Consider the following 23771-nt stretch of genomic DNA (forward strand, 5'->3'; position numbering starts at 1 on the left):
TACATCAGAAGGAAGGACGGAGCAAGACACCCACAGGCATTGACACACCTGCTTCAGGACGGGAGGCTGGGGGTGACACTTGCCCCCACGTTGGAGTTGATGCCTACACAATTCATTCTCTTCGAACCAGTGCAAACCCTTTCTTGGGAGCAGGCTGGCCATGCCTGGCCGGGCACCCAGGCAGATACTGGGGGTGGGGCAGGGGTGGAAAGTGGCGGACTAGCTTCCTCTCCCAATCTCCGGGGCATGCCCCCTTCTGGAATCTCTGCATCACTGGGTAATGGGGCTGCTGACTGTCCATGTTTCTCTTTTTTATCCCTGTAAGCTCAGAGAAGGATCCTCCTTGGCAGTCTGAGGGGAGCCCGTGTCCTCCAGGGCTGTTGCTGGCTCAGGATCAGTGGACACATCATCAGCTTTATCCCTGTTTCTGCTTGCCTCCTGGAGCTGGTGTCGCCGTGCCACCTCTGCCTTCAGGTTTTCCAAGTCTTTTTGGCTGAGCATTAGGAGGCAAAGGTAGGATCAGAGCAGCCTGGGCCCTCTGCCACCCTGCAGCTTCTATCACAGTGACACATGAAACTTCATTGAGCTCTTTGCTCTACTAGTGGGAGATGTGTGGATGCTCCCTACACTTTACAAAGCATTTGGTGAGGGTATGCCACCCCCTGCCCCAAACCACATGCAGAAAAAACAGGACAGGTGTTTCTACTGCTGGTCCTCCCACCAACACCATCTCCCACATCTAGGAGGGAGGTACTCTCAAAGCAGTTTAAGAGCTGCAGGGTTTTCAAAAGGCTAGCTGACAGGACACAGCCCCTGCACTGGAAAGGCAGATTAACTAGAAAAGAGTCACTTTCTATGTACTCGAGGTGAAAGATCACCAAAATAATTGAAAGTACCAGGTACAGCGAGAGCTTGGGATCTCTCAGTACTTGGGAAACAGGAACAGGAGCGGGTCCATATCATTATCAGCTACACTCAAGTGTGAGAGAAACCTGGGCTATCTGAGATGCTATCTAAATAAAACCAAACAAATTTGAAAAAATGAAACCAGGTGGTCGTACATAATTTAACTGTGATCCTAACACTCGAAAAGCATGTGTGTTAGGCCGGCTAATGATAATCCCAGCACTCAGACGTATGAAGCAGGAGGACTGCCACAAGTATAAGGCTAGCCTGGGCTAGCACTAAAAAAGCTAGCCTGAGCTAGCGGTCTCACAACAGGAAAATAAACAATACAAAATAGAACACTATAGCTGGATTACAAAGTGTCTGGGAGGAATCACAAAAAAACTGCTGGTTTGAGCACTGAACCTAAGCTGGGCAGTGGTGGCACAAGCCTTTAATCCCAGCGCTCAGGAGGCAGAGTCAGTTCAAAGTCAATCTGGTCTAGAAAGGGCTGTCTTGAAACACAAACCCTGTTTTGAGAAAACAAAACAGTAATAGTAATTAATAGGTTGTGGGGAATGGTGGAGGGCTCACCTGAGAGGAATGAAGAGAATGCCATTGATGACATTGAGCTGCTCCAGGACACTAGCCATGCTGGGAGCTGTGAACTGAGTGGTAGGGACGGCCACAGGTTAGAGGCGCACGGCAGGAGGCCAGGGAATTGGACCCACCCACTCATCCCAGGTCTGTACCTTAAGGGGTGGGATGTTAGCACTGGAGCCATTGCGGTAGATCTCATTCATGGTGCGTTGCAAGGCTACAGCCTGCTGGGTCAGGCACTTGAGGTACTCAGAGCTCTCCCTGGTCTTCTCATGATCCTCACCTAGCTATAGAGAACAAGCACCAAAGCAAACGGGGATCAGGACTGCACTGACACAGGGGCAACCTTCACAGCCCCTGCTGAAGCCCACCTGTGTCTTGTAGATGGTGTAACCTTCCTTCTCATGCTGAAGGGCTGACCGGAACTCAGCTTTGCTTTCATAGACTCGGGCGACAAGGTGGTGGCTGCAAGGAGCAGAATATATGGGGCAAAGGAGGGACAAAGGGTGGAGACTACCTGGGGAGTAGTCCCCCCTACTCCCAGCCCAGCTCCTGAGGAACCACTCAAGGACAGGGCAGGCAGAACTTCAGAGAACCTTTCTTAAAGGCCCAAGACAAAATGAACTCCCTTCCCCATGCCACCTAGAGTTTACTGAGGATCTCAGCTAGTACTGCCTTACCTGAGAGCCACCTTAAGGGCCTTGGGCCCATGATACTTAGTAGTGACAGCCAGTGCATTCTCTAGGAAACGCAGGGATAGGTCATACTCCATTACACCATGCAGCACCAGTCCAATGTTGTTCTGGGGGATAAGAAAAGAGCTGAATTAGTTCCCCACCTCTCCCTACCCCTGCACATAGGCTAGTGTCCACTTATGGACACCTGTTCAACCACATTCCCCTCTCCCTAACACTCACATCCAACAATGCCATCTCAGGGTGGTCCTCCCCGAATACAAGCAGCATGAGGTAGCGGGCGCGGTACAGCAGGCTCAGGGCTGTGGACAGCTGGCTGCTGGCAAAGCAGTACAGGGCCAGGTGCATCTGTGGTTGGGGTCATGGTGGATCAGAGTGGGCCCGCTCCCCCTCCCCCCCACACCAATTCCAAGGTGGCTGGCTACTCACATACTCCTGGATAGTGTTGGGGTGCTCGATGCCCATCACACGCTCACTCATCAACACTGCCTTCTGTTGGTTGCTGAGTGCCTGGACAGAGGGCATCAATCTCAGGTGAGCACTGCCCCGCATCTGAGCAGCCCCACAGTGGTGTCCACCCTACAGTCTCTACCACTTGCATGCACACAGCAGCAGGAGACTGGAGGTTTCTGAAACTCTGCTCTTTGTCTTCTTCCCTAACAAAATCTATGCAAATACAAAAAGATCCAGAACTATACTGCAAATACATTAATTTCTGAAAAGTTGTCTTAGACTCTTATTGAAAAAGGAGACCTATGCTGACCCCTCCCCCCAAAGCTTCTCAAAGCCCATGAAACAGCTGGAATACAATCAGTCACAGAACACTGAAGAAAATGAAGGAAACCATCCGATACTTTGCTGATAGTCACTTGAAGGCTAGGGATTGTGCCACAGATTACTCACAGGCTCTCAAAATCTACCCTTGCCACTACCCCTGAGTTTCCTACCCTGAGTCATGTCTACCTTCACAGAGCAGAGTCCTCCCAAGGACAGGAAGGAGTGAAGGGTGGGTTTGCTCACAAAACAAGAACTTTTGGAGCTCTCTGGATGCCACTTATTCCCCCACCCAAAAGCCCAAGGAAGAACATTCTCCCTGTTCTAACTGGGGGTGATGATGGCACAGCCAGAGGTGCCACAGCCTACACACCTCAGCATAGTCACCCATGATGTAGTGGAGTCGGGCCAATAGACGCAGGCAGGCACAAATCTCCACATGCATGGCTCCGTACACGTTATTGAACAGGTTCAGGGCCTCATTGATGAGCTCACAGCCTTCTTTCAGGAAGCCTATGAGGCAGCCCAGGTGGCAAGGTCAGGGCTGGGCAAAAGACAAACCCATTTCCCCCAGCCCACAGTGCCACGCACCCTGCTGTACTTTGGCCTGCCCACTCTGGAAGAAGTGGAAGGCATCTGAAGCCTTGGGGTTGACATGCTTGACCACAGGAAAGATGTTGAGCACGTCTTCCTCAGTGAAGGCAGGCTTGTGGCGGCTGTCAAAGCTGTACTCCTTCAGCAGAATCTGGGGACAGGGTCCAAAACCCAAAGCCTCAGCCTTAGACAGCGAAGGACAGCACCTCCCAGCCTACCAGCATGTCTGATCAGAGACTACTATCCCAACAAAGCTCCCTTCCCCCTGCCCTGTGTGGTCCAGGCTGCAAACGAGGGCCCACCTGGATCCCGGTTTTCAGGGAGATCTCTCGAAGCAGTGTTATCTTCTGTAGCCCGTAGGTCTCCACAGCCTGGTCCATAGAATCACTAGGGGTAGGAGCGGGGGCTGAGCAGCCCTGTACCCGGCTGCCACTCAGGACAGCTGCTGAATTCCAGAATCAGTAAGCACTCCTCTCCACTAAATCTCACAGCCCTGCTTCCTTTCCCATGCTGGTCCCCACAGCTTTACCTGTTCCCCTGCTGTCCTCACTCCACTACCTTGTGACCACAGACCCTAGATGCTGCCTGAACTCCAACCCCCAACCCCCTACAGTAACCCTTGTCCCCTGTGCCCGCACCACTCAAGGGTGAAGTCAAAGTAGTTCTTGGCCTCCTGGCAGATGTTCTTCCAGAGCTCCTGGGGGGTCATCACAGCCCAGGCAGTGTTGTCTGCAGCTCCTGGAGGCCGGTTTTTTCTCCTCTTGTTCCTTTTCTTGGAGAGTAGCTCATCAGCGGGCAGGTGGGCCACGGGGTTGGGGTAGGAGCTCAGGAAACAGTTCAGGAAGTGGCTGATGGCAGCTGAGAGGCCTGAGAGCTCCACTCCCTGAGCCAAGTTTTGACTGAAGTCAGGATGGCCCTAAGCCCCCACCCAGGGCTCTTCTCCAGGCCCCATGCCACCCAAGGGAGGTCCCACCAACTTGGGGATGAGTGGCAGCACCTGTAGATATGTCTTGAAGATGTGCTTGGCGGAACGTGTGATGAGTTCTCCAATACCGATTTTCTGAGGGGTCAAAGAAGGAAGTCTTGGGCAGGTTCCAGACCTCCAGCTGTAACAGCTGCCTCCCAGCCTTAGCCCCACTCACATAAATGTGGTCCAGCTGGTCACGGGCTGGGCTCCGCAGCACCAGATCCAGCACCTTGCCCAGGTAGCGCATGTTGATACCACGTTGGCGCATCACCTCAGCCAACGTGGCCCCATCCATGGGCAACACAGCATGCTCAATGCAATCCTTTACCTGTGGGACTGGCATCAGGTCAAGACCAGCCCTAGCCCTCTCTGTCCCTTCCCACTTTGGGTTTTCCCTACTGGCCTAAAGGAAGGAAAGAACTAAGGCCCTGGCTTCCATGAGGAAGAAGGAAGGAAACAAGGTGTGAAAGGGGCACAGGAACCTGTCCCTGCCTTCTACATAAGCAAAGGGGAACAGAAAGATGGACCCTGCCATCAGGAAGCAGCCAGGCCCCTTGTGTGAAGCCAGGTGCCTGAGGTCATGTGGGAAGGAGCCACAGCTTTACTCCTGAGGCTTACAATCCGAGATAAGCAAGCCACCTAACAAAGGGCCATGTTACATAGGTAGGAGGAGGAAGCCTGTCATTCAGGGGCCTAGGCAGAAAGCTAGTGGAATCAAGGAAAAACCCAGGCTTCTTCTCTGCTATCTGGGGCTGAGGACAAGAATCCTAGTCTCAGCAGGGCAAAGCCTATGCCTGATGTCTCCTTTGACTTCTCGGGCCCTGGAAGCCTGCCAGGCTAGGAAGAGCTAATGCAAAAGCTATATGAAAGGTCTGTGTGATAAGAGACCAAGGGGCATGAGGCATCAAGGTCTGCAACAGCCCTTCTGGCAGCCCCCATCCTTCAGCCCCTCCCTCACCAAACCAGGGATCTGGCAGGACAGCAAGAAGGCTGCTGCATCTTTCAACAGTTGCTTCTGGTCCCGAACTTCATCCTGGCAGGATTCAGGAAAGCGAACCCCTAGGGAGAAAGAAAAGGAAGGATTGAGCCAAGTAGGTAAGTAACTTTAGGATAAAGACAGAAATCATCTGGAGGCAGCTTTTTGCTGCCACCCACCTCATGATGATCTGCCCTTACCTGCAGGGTTTATTCACTGATTACCTGAACCCCACACACTTGCCTGGGGAGAAGATGTCAGGGTTGAAGCGAATGTCAAAGGCGGTACTGCTGATGGAGCCAACAGCCTTGCAGGCATTGCGGATCACCTCTCGGCTTCGAGGGTCTACTGTGGAGATGTGTGAGGGTAGAAAGTAGAGCTGTGCTTCTGAGATCCTCTTGCCCCACAGCCCTCTAAGAGGTCATGAGCCACCCATGGCTAAGCTGCCAGGACCAGCTTGGGGTGTCCCAAACAAGCACAGCATCCCCACCTGTGCCATCGTCTGAGGCGATGGTCTCTGCCAGCTCCTTCACCTTGGCGAGGCCACTCACACTGCTGCCCTCCTCCTCACTTCCTGCCTCAGGTCCTACTGAGTCTTCAGACTCGGCCTCTGCTGAGGAAGGAGGACCGCCATTTTCCAGGGAGGTGGGGGTTTCAACCTTGCTGGCTTTCTGCTGCATCAACTGTAAAGCAGCCAGCTTCATGAAGAGAAGGTACCTAGAGCAGAGTACAAAAGACATGAAGCAAGGAATTGTATAGCCAGTTCAATGGTTAAGAACATTTATTGCTCTTATAGAGGGCCCAGGTTCAATTCCCAGTACTGACATATTGGCTCACAACCATCCATAACTCCAGTTCCAGAGAATCCAATGCCCTCGTGACCACTCTTGTAACCTCTACAGGGAATATGCACACATGTGGTTCACATACATACATGTAGGCAAAACATTCATACACAACTATAGCAAATAACTCTATAATTGAAGAATAATAATAAAGGCAGGTCCATGCCGGGTGGTGGTGGTGCACCCCTTTAGCCCCAGCACTTGGGGAGGCAGAGGCAGGTGATTTCTGTGAGTTTAAGGCCAGCCAGGTCTACAAGAGCTAGTTCCAAAATAGCCTCCAAAACCAGAAAGAAACCCTGTCTTGAAAAACAAATAAAACAAAACAGGCCCAGGTTCCAGACCTTTGGGAGCAAGAAAATGTTAGCACTAGGAACCATGTAAACATGAGAACATTCTGCCTAGTGTATACATGTGAGAGAGCATGTATGCCTGTGCCAGGCTATCAACCTTACTAGACAGCAGGTCAGAGCAAATGCATCTGTATGTAATCCCAGCCAGCCCTAGGGTGGCTGAGATAGGAGGATTGTGGGTTCCAGGCCAGCTTCTGCTACATAGCAATCAAAAACAAACCCCAGCCAGCATTGGTGGGGCATGCCTTTAATCCCAGCACTTGGGAGGCAGAGGCAGGTGAATCATTGTGAGTTTGAGGCCAGCCTGGTCCACAGAGTGAGTTCTAGGACAGGCTCCAAAACAATACAGAGACATGGTTTCGAAAATCCAAAACATAAGACAAACCCCTACCAAATTCTCAGTAAGAGGACAGATGGGATAAAGTGGAAGGAGGAAGAGGCTGTGGGCCAGGCCTCCCAACAGTGATTGAACAGGAAAGCCAGTTCATCATGGTGTGAGACACAGCAGATGGTATGTTCATTGCCAGCTGCACCAACAGTTTCAAGACCCACTTCCCAGCCCTGCACTTGAGATCTTCCTCTGTGAGCCATTATTTTTTTTACATTTTGGGGGTGTTTTTGTTTCTCTGTTTAACATTCTTGGCACTTGCTCTGTAGACCAGGTGGCTTTGAACTTAAGAGATCTAACCTACTTGCCTCTGCCTCCTAAGTGCTGGGATTAAAGGTATGCACCACTGATGCCCAACTTATTTTTTGGTTTGACATGGCTTCTCTATACTTCTGGCTGTCCCAGAACTCACTTTGTAGACCAGGCTGGCCTCGAGCTCAGGAACCCACCAACCCCCAAGTGCACCACCACACCCAGCTTTGTGTGTATCTTTATATGAGTGTGCCTGTGTGCACATGAAAGCCACAGGAGGACTTTAGGTTCTGCTGTATTACTTTCTACCCTACTCACTTGAGACAGGACCTCTCACTGAACGTGGACTTACTCGACAGTTCACAAATTCCGACGACTACTATCCTGTTTATACCCTCTCTCCACGTTGCTGGGGTTAAACACATTGAAACACACAACCTTGCATGTAGGTCCCCATGTTTACACAGCAAGCACTCTCACCCACTGAGCATCTCCCCAGCCCCACACTGCATTTAAAAAAAAAAAAAAATCACCCCGGGGAGATTTCCAAATGCTACTTAAAAGAGTCAGGACCACTTTACTGAATGCCAGTTTACCTTAGCCACTTGCTAGTCTGTAACTGACAGAGGCCCTGCTTTCTGTACCTGGAGATCTGAGGCAGGCAAAGGCTGAGGTATGAGCCTAACTGAACCAGCCATGCTGTCAATGCAGACCAGGCCAACAGCAGCCACTCCTCACCTGTGCTCAACAAAGGCATCCACTAGCTCCTGGCGCAGACAGCATAGCTTGTGCCTATGAGCTCGGGGGAAGCCAGCACGAGTGCACTCCTCAGGCAGCTCCTCACCAGGCACAGGTAGGAAGTTGAGGTCCGGTGGGAAAGTGCGCAGAAGGTCGAGGATATAGTGGCGCCCATCATTGCCAATGATGCCCTTACACTCCACTGAGGAGCAGAGCTCCACTTCCTCCTCGCGGTCATTAAGCACTCGGTGACGCAGGATCTTGAGGGGCCGGCTGGTGCGATCCAAAAGCTCCAGATAGCGTGGGTGGGACACCACTGTTTTGCCAAAGTCAATAGAGCCATAGATGACACTCTGTTCCTGGTCCCTCTCCAGGATGCCAGGGATGATGGACTGAGCTGTGACACGGTAACCCCGGTAATCCACTACCACTGTACCCAGTGTGTACAACCCCTCCACATCCACAGCATTATAAGTACGCACACCATTCAGGTCATTGGCAGGTGCCACATAGGCTGCCACATCCCCACCAAAGTCTTTGTAGTGGTCCCGGACATCAAAGCCCAGGCTAAAGAAGATGTTGTTCCAGATGAACATCTGCATCTTGGTCTCCTCGCTGGGGTTGATGGCCATCACATTGCCATCAATAACTGCCATGGCACCTCTTGTGGCTGCTGCCGTGAAATCACTGTGCACCTGTGGAAAGCCAAATTTGGGCAGGTGAGTCAGGCCCCAAAACATCCTATCCTGACCCAGCTTGCCTGGATGGTGAAGACAGCCAGGCCCTGGGAGTCAGGAACACTAGTCTCATATTTACAAAAGGGCAACAATATCTTTTTTTGTTTGTTTGTTTTTGAGACAGGGCTTCTCTGTGGCTTTGGAGGCTGTCCTGGAACTAGCTCTTGTAGACCAGACTGGTCTCGAACTCAGAGATCTGTCTGCCTCTGCTTCCCAACTGCTGGGACTAAAGGTGTGCACCACTACCGACCTGGCACAATACCATTTCTTAAAACCTCAACATTTCTATTGGGGGGGGGGGGAAACAGTGCAGAAACAAAAAAAAAAAGGGTATGCAGGGCAAATGAGATGGCTCAGTAAAGAAAAGTGCCTGCCGCCAAGCTTGAACTACCTCACTTCCATCCCTGGACCTACAGTGGAGAATGGACTCTCATCCCTATGCACACACATGCACACACACACTCAACTACTAATAAAAAAAATTCTAGAAGTATTATATTATACTAATATGTTGCTGCACCCAAAAGGGCCCCATTGGTAGGGCATGTGGTTCATTGAGAGCACCATGTCTCACAGGAGGACATCAAGACAGCTGGAACTTACCATACCAAAGAAAGTTAGGTCTCTCCCTTTCTATGGCCTCAAAGATCTCAATGAATGAAGTCATAGAAAAGATCTGAGGTGGTTTCCTGGGAGGCAGGAGGTTGAGATACCCTGCAGGTCTACCTCCAATGTTGGCAACAAAGCTGGGCCAGTGCCAGCTTCCAGTTTTCCCTTTTACCTATAAGCCCAATTAACAGATAGGCTTGTGGCTGTGCTTTAGTCAAAGGGGGGATGCAATTACCTTGAATATGGCTCTTTCTCGAAGTAGCCTCTCAGGTAGATTCTTGCGGGGCAGCTCCCTTGTTGTCTGCAGCTCTTCATTCCAGTCTCGGGTCTGTGGAGGGGCCAGGGAGGCAGATGCAGCCTCAGCATGTGTCTCCTGACCTGCCTGGAACTATCCCCTTCTTTCACCTCCCTGTGGACAGGCCCAGAGATTGGAGGGAGCCCCCTGGAGGTGCACAGATGCCAGGCACCAGGAAGGCTGGCTGGGGCGGTGGGTAGCACCTGTCCAGGAATGTGCTCTTCATAGCCCAGCCTCGAGGTATAGGCATCCTCAGCTCGCACACAGTCCATGGCATGCTCTGCCTGGGGGGCTGTCCAGCTGTACACCTGGAACGGGGTGGCAATTCTCTCGAATGGGTGGCGTTGGACCCTGTAGCAAGAGGGGGAATAGGGAAAACACCCCTCTAAGCTTAGAACCCAGTTGTGAGCTCCTCCTCTCTGAAGCCCCCACTGTCCTGGCATCTCTTGCCCAGAAATGCCACCCTGAAGTCAGACAGTAAATGGGTACCTGTCCCAGGGCTGTTGCCTCCCCCTGAACCAGGCGCTCTTGGCACTGGGACACCATCCCTCAGGCAGAGATGCTGGTGTGTGTGGGCCAGCCTGTGACTAGAAACAGGGCAGGACACAACAGTACAAAGGTGCTACCTTTTCTTCTGCAGCACAGCAAAGTTCTTCTTAAAGGTTGGGCTGATCTGGTTGAGCAGTTCTACTAGGGAATGGCTGAGGAAGCGGGGGCTGGCAGGCTTGGGGTTGAAGTGATAGGCTGTGGACCTGCAAGGAAGGAGAAGGGTAACTGAGCAGGTGCCCCAAGTATTTGTCCTTATCCCAGAATACAACTGGGACATGCCATGGTACACGGCGGGGCCAGCAAAGACTTACTGATTCAGGTAGAAGCCCCTTGTGGACGCAGTGATGCTGACTTGCCGGTCCTCAGCAGTGATCACAAACAGGTACATGAGGTCCCCATGCATCTTTCGGTTCCCAGGAGGTGGGTTCCAGCCGCTCATGGTGAGCACTTTCAGGCACTGTAGTGGCTGCAGAAATAAACAAGCATGAGGAGACAACCCTTTTGGGACACACACCAGAGTCTTGCTTCCTTGATGTTTCTGGAAGCCTTACCTTCCAGTCACGGTTCTGGGGCTGCAGAGGACACAGTGGCCGCTCCCGGCTCCCTGGCAGGATATACTCAGGTGGCGTGCAGTCAATGGGGTCCATCTCCAAGCCCTTCTTCCGCTTCCCACTGTCTGAGGGACCCAAGGCTGGTGGTCAGCCAGGAACCAACTATTTCTGTCACTCAATTAATTCGACCCTGGCTAGCCTTGACTCCAGCCACCCCCAAACTCCCTTGTAGAGATGACTTGCAGGCCTTTTTTGATCCACTGTACAAGTCCTGAACCCAATTTTCCCCGCACCTCCTAAGTCACCATCAGTGAAGACACTCAGGAAGGACAAGGAGTTGCAGTCAACTCCATTGAAGGCATCAGATGGGTCCAAGCTCTTGAGGAGGTCTCGGATGTGACGCACGTGGATGCGGGCCTCACGAACTGTGTAAGGCTCTGCCAGAAGAAAGAGGATAGAACATTATTACCAAAGCCCTCCCAGAATGATCTGCTTTGTAAAGAGGACATTTGCAGAGCACTATCGTGGGGGGGGGAATGGGGAGGGGAATTGGTTAGTTGGTTGAAATTAAGACAAGGTCTCTCTCTATGGTTTATGCTACCCTGCAGTTATGTAACCCAGGCTACCTTTGAACTCACTGTTATTGCTGCCTCAGCCTCCAAAGTACTGAGATTGCAGGCACAAAGACATTTGCCTAGCTTTCTTTTTTTATAGTGGAGGGTGGATTAAGGAATGTCTATCACTAAGGTGAATCTGCACCTCCTGAGGTACCTTAAAATTTCTTTCTTTCCTTCTTTCTTTCTTCTTTTTTTTTTTACAAGTTGGGAACAGACTGTCAAAGATTAAGACAGGGTCTTATGTAGCTCTGGATAACCTAGATCTAACAGTGATACTTGTCTCTGCCTCTAAATGCCAATATCAGACAATGACTACCATGCCTGTTTTGTTTGTTTTGTTTAAGATGTATTTTTAGAGCCAGGCGGTGGTGACACACATCTTTAATCCCAGCACTCAGGAGGCAGAAGAATCTGTGAGTTTGAGGCCAGCTTGGTCTACAGAGTTCCAGAATAGTTAGAACTGTGTTACATAGAGAAACTCTACCTTGAAAATCCAAGAGGAAAAAAGATGTTTTTAATTTAAGTGTAGGTACACATGTATGTTGTGTGTTACTGCATGCCACATGTGTGAGGGTGCCCGTGGAGACCAGAAGAGGGAACGGGAACCCCTAGAACTGGAATTTTGGCTGCTGTGAGTCACCTGATGTAGGTGCTGGGAACTGAACCCAAGTCCTCTGGAAGAGTAGGAACCATACTGAACCATTTAACTGCTGAATTTTACCCTCCAGCACTGAATTTTCCAATTAGGCTCCCCATTTTCTAATTTTACTGTCAGCCAGCTATGCCCAACAACTATAGAGGCAGGAGGATCAGGAGTTCACCTATGTATCAGGTTTAAAGCAAGCCCAGGCTACATGATTGTGATGGATGCAGGCACACAAAGTCCTAGCCTGGGCAGTGGTGGTGCATGCCTTAATCCTAGCACTTGAGAGTCAGAGGCAGGATGATCTCTATGAGTTCGAGGTCAGCCTGGTCTACAAAGCGGGTTCCAGGACAGGATCCAAAGCTACACAGAGAAACCTTGTCTGGAAATATACCCCCGCCCCCCACAAAAAAAAAAAAAAAAAAAAAAAAAAAAGGAGCCAAAATTCCACTATGATGAACATGTAAGGTGGGTTTCTGGTTTCCAAACGGACACCTGTCTGCCTGTTAGTGGGATCCTTGTTTGCCCACACAGGCCCTGGAGAACCTGTTAGAGCCATCTGTTTTTTGTCCTGTGTAACTATTGGGCCTTCACAGTCAACATGCCGTATAGTATGTTATATGGAATTTTAATGGTTTCTCTGAAAGGACAAAAAGAGGTTCAATGATCAACTGTGGAGTCAGACTTTCCCCACATTATTTACTTATTTATTTTCCTTTTTGGTATTTTGAGACATGGTCTTGTTCTGTAGCCCAAGGGCACTTCCAGTTCACTGCAATCCTCCTGCCTCAGCTACCCAAGTGCTGGTATTAGAGGTATGAGCACTGTGCCCTGTTTTTCCACATCTGCTCTTCATAAGCTGACAGTCTTAGGGATTCCCTCTGAGCTGCTTCAGAAGCTTATATTGTACAGCCAAACCAGCCTCACCACAGCAGAGCAGCAGACGGCTCTACAAGGGGCTAGCATCTTCCCTTAAGAGCACTGGGAGGGCAGAGGCAGGCAGATTAGCTGTAAATTCAAGGCCATTCTGGTCTACACAGCAAGTTCCAGGGCAGTCCTTAGAACAGAGAGAGACCTTGTGAAACTTTTTAGCTTCCTAAAGAGGCAACACTTATCTTTTCAGAATTTGATAGGCTGGTTTGGGACTAGCTGGATTTTTAAAAATGGAGACTCTTGGTCTTTAAACTGTGTCATGCAGTAGAAAAGGAGTGGCATCCTGGGCAGCACACTTATGCACCAGGTCCACCTCCATGTGCTCAGATGAAACACAGAGACACTAGTACATGAGTCTATTAGGCTATTTGGCCTAACTCTGGGCCCTCCTCTGGGAGCCACTAGCTTAATCTTGACCAACCTTCCACAACTCGGAGCACCGAGCCCTCCTGTAGCCCCTCCACACTGCGAAGCTCTGAGAAGTGGTCCAGCATGTTGCCATCCAGGTGCAGTGAGAAGCAGGTACGGTGACAAGTGTCCTCACGGTCCATGAGCACCTGGTGGATCTCCTGCACCATCTCCTGGGGGGACACCTGGCAGAGAGAAGGCCACTATGGTAAGAAACTATATGGCAGGGTGCAAGAGTATACTTCCTTGTTACCAGGCCAAAGTACCTGGGACCATAGAATAAAATACTACCTTGTTTAAAAAAGAAAAAAAAAAAAAAAAAATTAGTGTTCTTGCTTGCATGTCTGCTTACAGACCAGAAGAGGGCACCAGATCTCATTATAGATGGTTGTGAGCTGTCATTTAGTTGCTAGGAACTGAACTCAGAACCTCTGGAAGAGCAGCCAGTGCTCTTAACCTCTGGGCCATCTCTCCAGCCCCCAATTTTATTACTTTTGGGCTTTTAAAATTAAAATTCCAAGCCTTATTCAGAAATACCATGTTCACCTGCACCTGTGTTTGTATACATACACATATGTGAGCTAACTAGACAGAGCTTGGCCCCAGTGTCCTAGGCCTAAACTAAACTACCTACAGAGACCAAGAACAATCTCTCAACTGGAGACTGGAACAGGGGAAATAACAGATCACTAAGGTTCCCAGGCAAATGGCTCTGGGCTTGCCAATTGCTGCTGGTGGTTACATTCCAGCAATGGGACAATGACTTGAATCTAACCTCATTCACTGCGCTAGCCCAGACTCTGGGCAAAAGCCAGGACTCTCAGTCATGCCCAGCCCATGGAAAGACAAGGCTTGGGGCTTTCAAATGTGCTCCTCTCCAGCAGCATCCTTGCACCTGGTCCCCAGCACATCATCTTTTACCTCACCTGCAAGGAAAAGGGCTCAATGCCAGGGGCCAGGATCTTCACAGAAAAGCCTGTGTCCTGAATGACAATGACTTCCTGTCCAGTAGTCTCTTCACCAGGCTCACCCTCATCCAGTCCATTTTCTCTGGGTGGCTCAGTTGTCCCTTCTTCCTTCTTCAAGCTCTCTGAGCAATCACCATTCAACAGCATGACTGAAGGGGGCTCTGGGGGAAAGTGAGAGCTGAGTCAGATGGAGCTTTCTGTCTCAAACACCCAGTTGGGTGTGCATCCCATGGACCTACTAGAAACCACAATCCACTGCGGATGTGCAGACCACTGCCATCTCCTTTACACATTCCATGCCCTCCTTTTCCATCCACTATTCCTCAGCCCTATCAGTTGGGATTCCTCCCCCAAGGCCACAATGCCACATGTCAGCCTTCTCTAGCAGCAAGGCCATTACTCTTCTATCTAAGGAAACACCCTTAATGCCCTCTTCAAACTCCATTCTCTCTAGTGACCTTAAGCTATGGGCTGATTATCAGCCCCTCCTAACCCTATTTCTCATACTGATTCAAATATTCTTCATCTGTAAGCTCAGCACTGGCCATATGAGCTTGCAGATGCAGAGTATCCTGGTTTAAGCTTCTCAACAAAGACAACTGCCATCAACATGGGACTTCCCTTTAGACAACATCAAAAGCTCATTTTGTTAGGATGAAACCTACCATCCCCAACAGAACAAAATTCTCCCCCAGTACCTAGCCACCTACCCTAAACCCGCAACCAACCCTAGGTATTGACTCTGTAGCCATGGCCTTGGAAGTTTTTCAACATCAAGAGCACAATTTGGAACCCTTCTGATAAACCACTGATGACTCAAGTACAGGGCAGCCTAGGGCACCTGCCCAACACCAGCCTCAGCTCTGCCAGCTCCCTCCCCTCTCACCTCTGTGCTCTTTAGCACACCCCTTCCCTCCACACACACAAACACATACACCACCCAATCATCTGTTGAACTGTTCTGTAGCTGGATCATTCTAGCACTCATGAAATACTAGTTCATTAGACAAACTCATTTTTAATTATTTATTTGTATTTTATGTACATTGGTTCTTTGCTTACATGTATGTCTTTGTGAGGGTACTGGATCCCCTGGAACAGGAGTCACAGTTGTGAGCTGCCATGTAAGTAATGAACCTGGGTCCTCTGGGAGAGCAGCCAGGGCTCTCTTAACCACCAAAGCCATCTCTCCAGCCCCCTCCAACTCATTCTTATGTTCCAGGTGAACAAACTGTCTTCTCCAGAGCCTGTTCAAATGACCCCTGATAGCAGAAGTACCAGTCCCACCACTGCCAGAATACACACACTGCCTTCAGGGGTAGCCATTATGCCACACTGGATAGCTGTTCACACCAGCAGCTCTCTGTTCCACCTTCTATCTTACCATGCCTCAATAAAAAGATATCTAATTAGTGTTAGCCTACATTCGAGCACAATATTTGTGAATAGTACCTAACTTAACATGCTGTGGGAAGAATCAAGTGACAAAATGTCCCATTCCTCCCCACCAGGCACTATGAGTAACAAAAGAAAGGCCCCTCCACCCTTAGAAAGGCAAGGACCTCCTCAGAAACCTGCCAGCTAAACATAGGCCTGCCTGGATTCCACTTGGCAATCAGAGACTTTGGCCCCAATATCTGCCCGCAGCCCCACTCTCCCAGCTCTGAGCAGAACTGCTCCAGACAGAACAGCTATACTCTAGATGTCAGCCCAGCACATCCAGACCCCAGGGTCCTTTTCCACCCCAAAGCTATGCAGTATGTCTATAAATCAAGGGTCTCAAGAAGAAGCCTCCCCCCTTTCCCTGTACCCTTTAATAGTTGAATAGTTGATTAAAAAAAAAAAAAAAAAAAAAAAAACCTTTGGGATCTACTCCTTTATCTCAAAACAGGCTGAGTGAATGAGTGAAACCTAGAAAGGTTTAAAGTGAATCCAAGGTTCCCCAGTTCATGCCACTGGGCACTATGGGCCTCTAATAATGCTATCTGCACCACACCATACCCCTTCCAAAACAGCAGTGCCATCCGAGAACCAAAGGACACACAGAATGCCCCCTTTTGATGACCCAGAAACCCCTGGAAAGGAGGCTTCAGCCTCTCAGAAATGAACAACCTACCCAAAGTGAGAACACTTGTCTGGCTCTAAGGACAGAGCAGACAGTGGTGGCTAGGCTGCTAAGAGCAGCAAGGGGGGTGTGAACAGGAGACACTTCCCTTTTGCTGGGTCCCAGGAGATGGCTTTCCAAATTGGAGACAGAAGCTGCACAGGCTTTTAGGTTTGAAGAGGAAAAGTAGGCAGTTGGACCTGGATCTCAACAGCCTGTGCTCCTCTAAGTGTTTGGAATGAAGAGGACAAGAGGACAGAAAAGGTAAGTAAGGTGACCCCAGTCCTGCTTCCTACGCCAGGGACCTGTACCCCGGGGTAGTGAGACTTAAGACAGCCAGTTCTGGCCCTCTTCTTTCCTCCACAGGACCCTGAAAGGCCTCTCCACCACAGGACTAATGTCAAGTGATATCTGTTCAGTACTGAGTCCACACAATCCCATAGCCCACCTGGTACAGTCAGCAGCTGCTTTCTTCCTGGCTCTGGAGTTTCAGGGCTGCCATGGCAGTAAGGCAGCCAGTCCCCCGTACCAGGCCCAGACCCAGTGACGACTCTATCCCTTGTTCCAGCCTCTGCTTCTACCCTTGTGGTGATGCAGCTGGTGAGCTCAGGGCTGGAGCTCCAGCTGGCTTCAGGTTTCAGTGGGGCCAGGCCTGCTGGGACAGCCCCGGGAAGGGCACATTCCCCCTGCCTCGCATTCTGTTCAAGGTCGGTCAGAAGGACGGCCTTGGGCCAGGAGGCCCCAGTGGCTCCAGGACCCTGGGAAGAACTGCTCTTAGCACTCCGGCCTACCTCTCCACACACCTCAGAAAAGGGTTCACTGCCAGTGAAGCCATTAGGAGAGCAGAGAAACCTGGCATTTGGGGGACCTGGGCCCCTTAGGATAGAAGGCGTAGGGCAGTGGCTGGCAGGAGCAGGGCTCAGCAAGGGGGTCCTCTCCTCATCTCCACCCACTGTGGCAGTGGGCAGGACCGCTTCAGCCAGCTGCTGACAACAGCTAGCACAGACCCGGGCCCAGGCCATGAGATAGCCACCCCTTGTCCACCAGCTGCCGACACAGAGCACCCTGCCTTCTTCCTCTTAGGTCAAGGGACTGGCTGAGGCTTCTGGCTCCTGCTGCCCCCTGCAGGTGACCTGGCAGCTGGCCCCTTCCTGAGAGTCACTGGTTCTAGTGAAAGGGGGATGGGCCAATCTCCCAGAGGACAACTGCACCCATGCCTCAGGACTCCAAGCTGCACCAAGAAGCTGGCAGACGATCTCTTCTCTTCCCAGCAACCTGTGCGCTGCTGGAGAAAGCCAAATGTCTCCCCTGGGGAAAACAGAGCTGCCAGCAAAAGGCTGAAGGCCATCATACTATGGAGAAGCAGCATGCCCAGCCTCGCCAAGGAGCCTTCACAGAACCTATGACTTGTTGCCAGGGCCCAGTTAGGGCTGCTCTGGAATCCATACTAACCAGCATGGGCGTGGGAAGGGGAGCCAGGCTCCCACTCCAGGTCCCCTTGAAATGGCTAAGCAGATCCTTGGCTTCTCTTCAACCCTAGCAGGTTCTGAGCCTCACACTATGACCTAAGGCAAGGGCCAGATCCAGACAGAGCTCTATTCCTTCTAACCCCCACCCCAAACACACCCTAATCCTGGGAGGAGAGCAGGCAAACTGGTGATAATGTCAAAATATGCCAACACTGTCCCCATTCTAGTTCCCATTGGGCCACTGTTCACTCCAGAGCCTCTCTCCCCCCCAGAAGGAACATTTCGGATCACCATCCCAACTCACTCAAGGAAACTGAAGCTCCACAAGGAGGCTATTAAGTGAGCTGTCCAAGGTCTCGAAGCATAAGTCAGTGCAGTTACATCTAGGAAAAGGTAGGTGTGTCAGAAGTATAAACCCAGGCCTCTGGGTACCGCTTTTAGGGTACAATTTATTGTCATGCCCCCCAAGGGACCAGGCTGAAGCAGTGCCTTGCTCTGGGAACCCTAAGGACTGAGTTCAGGGTGTGCATCTGGCCCTAAGATCTATCCAGGTCTCTACTTGGCTGCACTCAGATCCTGGGGCACTTCTGAGGACCTAGGATTCAGTTAGGGAAAGTGAAAGAAAAAAGGCAGTCCTCTGCAGAATGGGATCAGTTGCCTGAATGGCACGTGTGGTAACTTACTCCTGCTTCAAGTCTCCAGAAGTACAGATCAGGGTAAAGAGAGAGCATGCCCTCCCACAGATAGGAAATACAAAGACATCTAAGTAACCACAAGTAGTCTGTGTGTGCCTTCCCAGTCTGACAGTTTTCAGAGACCATGCCAGGGCCAGGCCACACCCTAGCTAAGGAATCAGCAGGTAAGGCTAGAGAAGGAAGTAGAACTCCATAAGATATACAACCCCATCCTAGGAACCCAAGGCTTTAAGGCAAGGGGATAGAGGCAGACACACAGCCTATGGAAGACCCTGTTTGCCTCTTTCCTGTTTCCCCAGACCAGAAGTAGGTCTTCAAGGTCCAAGTGTGGTCCACTGTTTCCCCAGATACCACCCAAAAGAGCAGCTTCAAGATTCTGCTGGAGAGCTTGTAAACTCCTCAGTTCTCCCCTACTCTGCCAGGCCCCTTTAGTTTCCACGCCCAATTCAGGGAGCCCTCCCCTGTGCAGAAGGAACCTGACACACCACTGTGAACTTGAAAAACCTGCCCGTTCTCTTAACCCCTAAAAGCCACTTTATTCCTAAGAAGGTAACTGACCCTTCCTTGCCCCTCTTTATCCCCTCCTCAAAAGTACTGGAGAGCTTCCAGAAATAGGGGCTAAGGGCCAGGGGTCTGCACTCTGATATCCATACAAAAGCCTGACCTGACTGGGGAAGCAGACTAGGAGGGGAGCTCTATTAACGTTTCTTCCCTTGAACAGATCCAAGATGGCCATAAAGCGAGTCTAAGTTTTCTATACCAGCTTTCTGGGGACACAGAAGCAAGGATTCTACACACTAGAAAGCCCTGTCCTGTACATCAAGATGAAGAACTATGCCCCGACCCCAAGAAAAAGCCCCTCAGCACATAACTAAGAAGGAAACTTCAGAATGGGTAGTCACCAAAAATGCTCCACTAAGCTCCTAAGTTCCCTGAATCACACACATGATAAACTAGCATGCCTGTTTCAGCTTCCTCTAGGCCAGGCTGGGGTAGGTTTGGCATGCTGGCCAGAAGCTGGAAACCCAAATGCTTCCCTAGACAATGAAATCACTATGACCTTGGACAAGCTGTTTCATATCTCTTCAGATCTTTCTGATGGTGGGGAAACCAGCCAGCCTCAACCTTCTCTTCTCCAGCCTGCCCATGGATTCAGAACCACGTCAGCTTGACAAGCTGTTATTTTCAGCATTTCTCCTTCTGCCCAAACCCTGGCCTTGCCTAAGCAAGGTAAATCTACTGTGATGGAAAACAGTCTAGTAAGTTTTAGACCCATCCTTACTCCCAGGTCAGCCCTAGTCTGCTCACTGAAGCCAGGAAGAATGAAGGTAAGCTGAGACAAGTTCCTATGGTGGAGAGCTGAGGGTAAAGAGATAGGTGGTTCTGCACTCCCCCTGACACCCTGGGTGCAAAGGACCAGTCTGGCCCTGAGGAAAAGTGAGGAGGCCTAGGAAGGGGCTTCCACCTGCAAGGCTAGAGTCTGAGCCGTGGTGAAAATAACAAAAAGGACACAGGCGAAGTACGAGAGAAGTAGGCCCCGCCCCTAGTCAAGGCTCGGCCACTCCCAAAGTGACTACCACACAGCCCCCACGGGGGAGAGCTGGGAGCTCCACTCCACACTAATGACCTTTGCCTTAAAAACAGCAGCTCTAGTCTGACCCACTTTTCGCAATAAGGCAGGTTAATGATCAAGTTCAGGCACAAACATCTCCCCTGCCAAAGAACCAGGCTTTGCCCCCACATACAGGCAGGGCCCCAGCCCCCAAATCAAGTGGAGGCCAACTACTAAAAGAATAAAGACCAGAGCCTGAAGAACCGGGGTGAAGCCCTTGTCTCTAAGAGTGTACCAGAGACACCCCCACATAACATACACCCCAACTTGCGCTCTTCCCACAGTCCCAAGTTTGGGCAGCTCCAAACAGAGCCTCACTCATTGGGCTACAGCTCTGCCGCACAGGAACGTCTAGGACAAGAGGGACCAGAAGGAGGCTGGGCCGCAAGTGTCAGCGTCCCCAGCCCCAGGGCACCCCAAGCGGGGCGCACAGGGGGTGGGGCCGCCGATTCCATCTGCCTGCGGCGGCGGCGCACCCTGAAACCAAACCGCGTGTGCGTGCACGTGTCCCCGCGATCTTGCGCGCGTGTGTCCGCCGTGGCTGCCCTTCCACGGACCCCACGTGCGAAGTCCGGGCCGTAGCCGGGGGTGCCAGTGAAGGTGACCTTCAGCGCGGGGGCGGCCCAGGGCACGGCTCACACGGACGCGGGGCGAAGGCGGCTGTCCGCCGAATCCCGAACCCTCCGGCTCGACTCAGCCGGGGCCCCGACCCAGCTGCCCCTGGCCCCGGCCCACTCACCAGCCGCGCTCGGTCGCCCCTTGCCGCCTGCCTGCGAGCCGTGCTCCCGGGCACTGTCGGCCGGGGCGGCCGCTGGCAACTCGTCCGTCTTGATGACCATGGCGGGAGCGGGCGTCCGGCTCGCCTGTATGCGCCGCACGCCGCGCCACTAACCCAAGTGCCCTGCGCGCCGCGGCCGCTGCGGGAAGGACGGAGTCACCGGCCCACGTGGTGCGCGCTGTAGCCTTTGACCCCGCCGCCGCTCCCCTGTCCCGCCCTCGCGCCCGGCCGGCCCACGGAGGCCGACGAGGGACAAAACACGAGGCACTCCGTTGTCAGTCCACGGATACGGCGACTCCTCCAAAGCCTTAAAGGCAACGCGTTGGGGCTCAAAGGAGAGAGGCCTCGGCCCCCTGGTGAGGCGGGGCTTCCGGGAGACGTCTCCTCGGTTCGCCGCCTGTTGGGCGGGCGCCGTGACCTTGGGTGGAGACTCATCCAAGACTGCCTTCGCTCACTGTTTCCCCTCTCCTAGTGACCCTATGCTTCCTATTGCGATTCTGCCCAAAGTCCGCGCTGGGTATACCAGCGGTTGTTGTCGCGACCCTCTGCGCCCTCCTCACCGAGTGGGCTCTTTCCGCTTTAAGGAAGAGTCTAGAGTGTTTTGGGATTACTGAGGAAGGTGCCAGAGGCAGGGTGAGAGTTGCAAATGAGCATAAAGTGTCCGGAACAGACTATCAAAACTTGTGCTGAGCACCACGGGCTCTTCCCCTTTCCGTATAACACACACAGTAGGTGGGTTCTCACTTCCAGCCTCCCCACACCACCTCACAGTAGATGGGTTCTCACTTCCAGCCCAAAGCTTGGTTGATAATGAAGAACACCGAGGGCCAAGGTCACATAAGAGAACAACTGTAGGCCCGGGTCATTCTAAATCTACAGATCCATCTTGACTATAGTTCCCATTTTTCTGTTCGATTGGTTGGGTGGAAATAAGGAGTGAGGTCAGCTGAAAGGGTGACGTGTGTATATCCTACTGAGGATTGAACTCAGAACCTCTGGCAGGGTGAGGGTATCTCTGCCACTGAGAGACACCCTTAGTTCCAGAGGTGAAATTTGAGCCAGGTCTTACCAGACAGTTCTCCAGGCAGAGAGGGAGGTGGAAGAAGCTGTCTGTGAAGCACTTAGGCACAATCTTTACACTTGCTAGGATCTAGTGGAACCTGGGAAGCTGAAGCTGAGATGAAAGGGGTCTGCATACACCCATGTATAAATTGCAAAGGAAGGTAGATGTAGGGATCCAATGCGACGGTACAGGCCTGTAATCCCAGATACGTTGAGACAGGAGGATCTGTAGTCCACGTTGCCCTAGAGAGCTGGTGAGGAAAACTAGCCAGCTGAAGAAAAAGGGAACTCCCAGTTAATCGGAAGAGAGGAAGGAAATGGTGAGATGTATATGTCAGAAAGATTCCTTTGGCTGTTATGTGAGGGCAAAGGGGAGTTAAACAGGACTAAGAAGAAGTGATTTCAGGCTATTGCACAAGGAAGTTGGAAAACTATTGCTACATATACATAAAAGACAGGCAGGTAGGGAACCCAGCTCAGTGGCTTACACCTACAATCCCAGCACTCAGAAGGCTATGAACAAGGGATAAAAAAAAAGTTTAAGCTTAGCCTAGGCTACATGCTAAGACCCTGCCTCAAAAAAACACACGAGCAAACAAAAACAAAAGGAAGCTGGGCAAGACTAAGGTGGTGTATGAACCTAACACTGAACTGGACTGGAGGTCCAGTACTGACCTTTACCTATCTCTTTTGGTGAACTTGAGCAAATCATTTCGTTATCATCCAGCTGGATCTCAGCTGTGCTGCTGTGTGTTTGTGTGTTCTTGTCTGAGTGAAGATCAGGCGCCTACCTTGTTTCTCCAACTTACCTTTTTAAAAACTTCTATTACATTTTTATTTAATATGTGTGGCCCTTACCCTACCTTATTTTTTAAGATAAGGTCTCTCACTGAACTTGGAGCTCAGCAGTTGGTTAAACTGACCTGTTGGCTAACAAGTCCCAGGGATCCTCCAGCTTCCATCTCCTCAGGACTGAGATTCTAGGGAATCATCCCTTATGGTGGCTTTTTACTTTACTGACTGAGCTGCCTGCCCACCCTGTTTCTTTTGTTTTTAAAGATTTATTTTTATTTTTAATTATATGTATGTGTATATGTCCTATGTGTGTTTGCCACATGTGTATCTGTGTGTGTGTGTGTGCCTACACCCATGAAAGTAGATAAGAATGTTGGATCCCCTGAAGCTGGAGTTACAACTGGTTGTGAGCTACACTTGGGTCCTCTGGAAGAGCAGCAAGCACTCTTAACAGCAAGCCATCTTCCTAGCTTGCTCCTTGTCCTGTCTTTTGTTTATTTGTTTTTCTGATGTTGGGGATCAAAATAGGGCTTATGCATTCTAGGTAAACACCCTACCTCTGACCTACACTCCCAACCCAAAGGAACTTTCTTTATCAGATAAAAATACCCATCTATCTAGCCTCACCTAACTGTTAGGAACAGACAGTGGTTATCAACACACTTTGAAAAGTGCATAATACTAACACTCATGATTTACTCATTCTTTCAAACACAGACTGCAAGACTTTAGGAATGCAAAAATGCCAGCACTTAGCCAGGGGTGGTAGCACACACCTTTAATCCTAGCACTTGGGAGGCAAAGACCAGCAGATCTCTGTGAGTTCGAGGCCAGCCTGGTCTACACAGTTCTAGGACAGCCAGGACTATTGCACAGAGAAAC

The 23771-nt window shown here is 51.0% G+C and overlaps 1 protein-coding gene across 1 annotated transcript; it reads right to left on the reverse strand.

The window, feature by feature from the left end:
• Positions 1-138: 138 nt before the first annotated feature.
• Positions 139-21207, reverse strand: Cluh (clustered mitochondria homolog). The gene is made up of 26 exons (XM_051180042.1): positions 20994-21207; positions 14333-14535; positions 13420-13591; positions 11099-11242; positions 10806-10930; positions 10566-10720; positions 10332-10457; positions 9909-10056; positions 9646-9738; positions 8065-8759; positions 5982-6208; positions 5735-5839; positions 5474-5574; positions 4691-4843; positions 4546-4608; positions 4187-4431; positions 3851-3935; positions 3546-3699; positions 3328-3467; positions 2610-2690; positions 2403-2528; positions 2166-2287; positions 1857-1950; positions 1638-1772; positions 1480-1553; positions 139-493 (listed from the first exon to the last, which is right to left on the reverse strand). Exons 1-26 carry the CDS (start codon positions 21091-21093, stop codon positions 313-315), a joined length of 4047 nt encoding a protein of 1348 aa, XP_051035999.1. The 5' UTR covers positions 21094-21207; the 3' UTR covers positions 139-312.
• Between the last annotated feature and the right edge of the window lie 2564 nt (positions 21208-23771).

The sequence above is a fragment of the Phodopus roborovskii genome, unplaced genomic scaffold (genome assembly GCF_943737965.1).
Source record: "Phodopus roborovskii unplaced genomic scaffold, PHOROB, whole genome shotgun sequence".
Taxonomy (NCBI): domain Eukaryota; kingdom Metazoa; phylum Chordata; class Mammalia; order Rodentia; family Cricetidae; genus Phodopus; species Phodopus roborovskii.

Coding starts and splice junctions, on each gene's coding strand:
- Cluh (XM_051180042.1), bottom strand. CDS start 21,093: ATGGTCATCAAGACGGACGAGTTGCCAGCGGCCGCCCCGGCCGACAGT. Junction 6,209..8,064: donor GATGCCTTTGTTGAGCACAG/GTGAGGAGTGGC, acceptor ACTCTGCTCTAG/GTACCTTCTCTTCATGAAGC. Junction 2,691..3,327: donor TCATGGGTGACTATGCTGAG/GTGTGTAGGCTG, acceptor CCCTCTGTCCAG/GCACTCAGCAACCAACAGAA.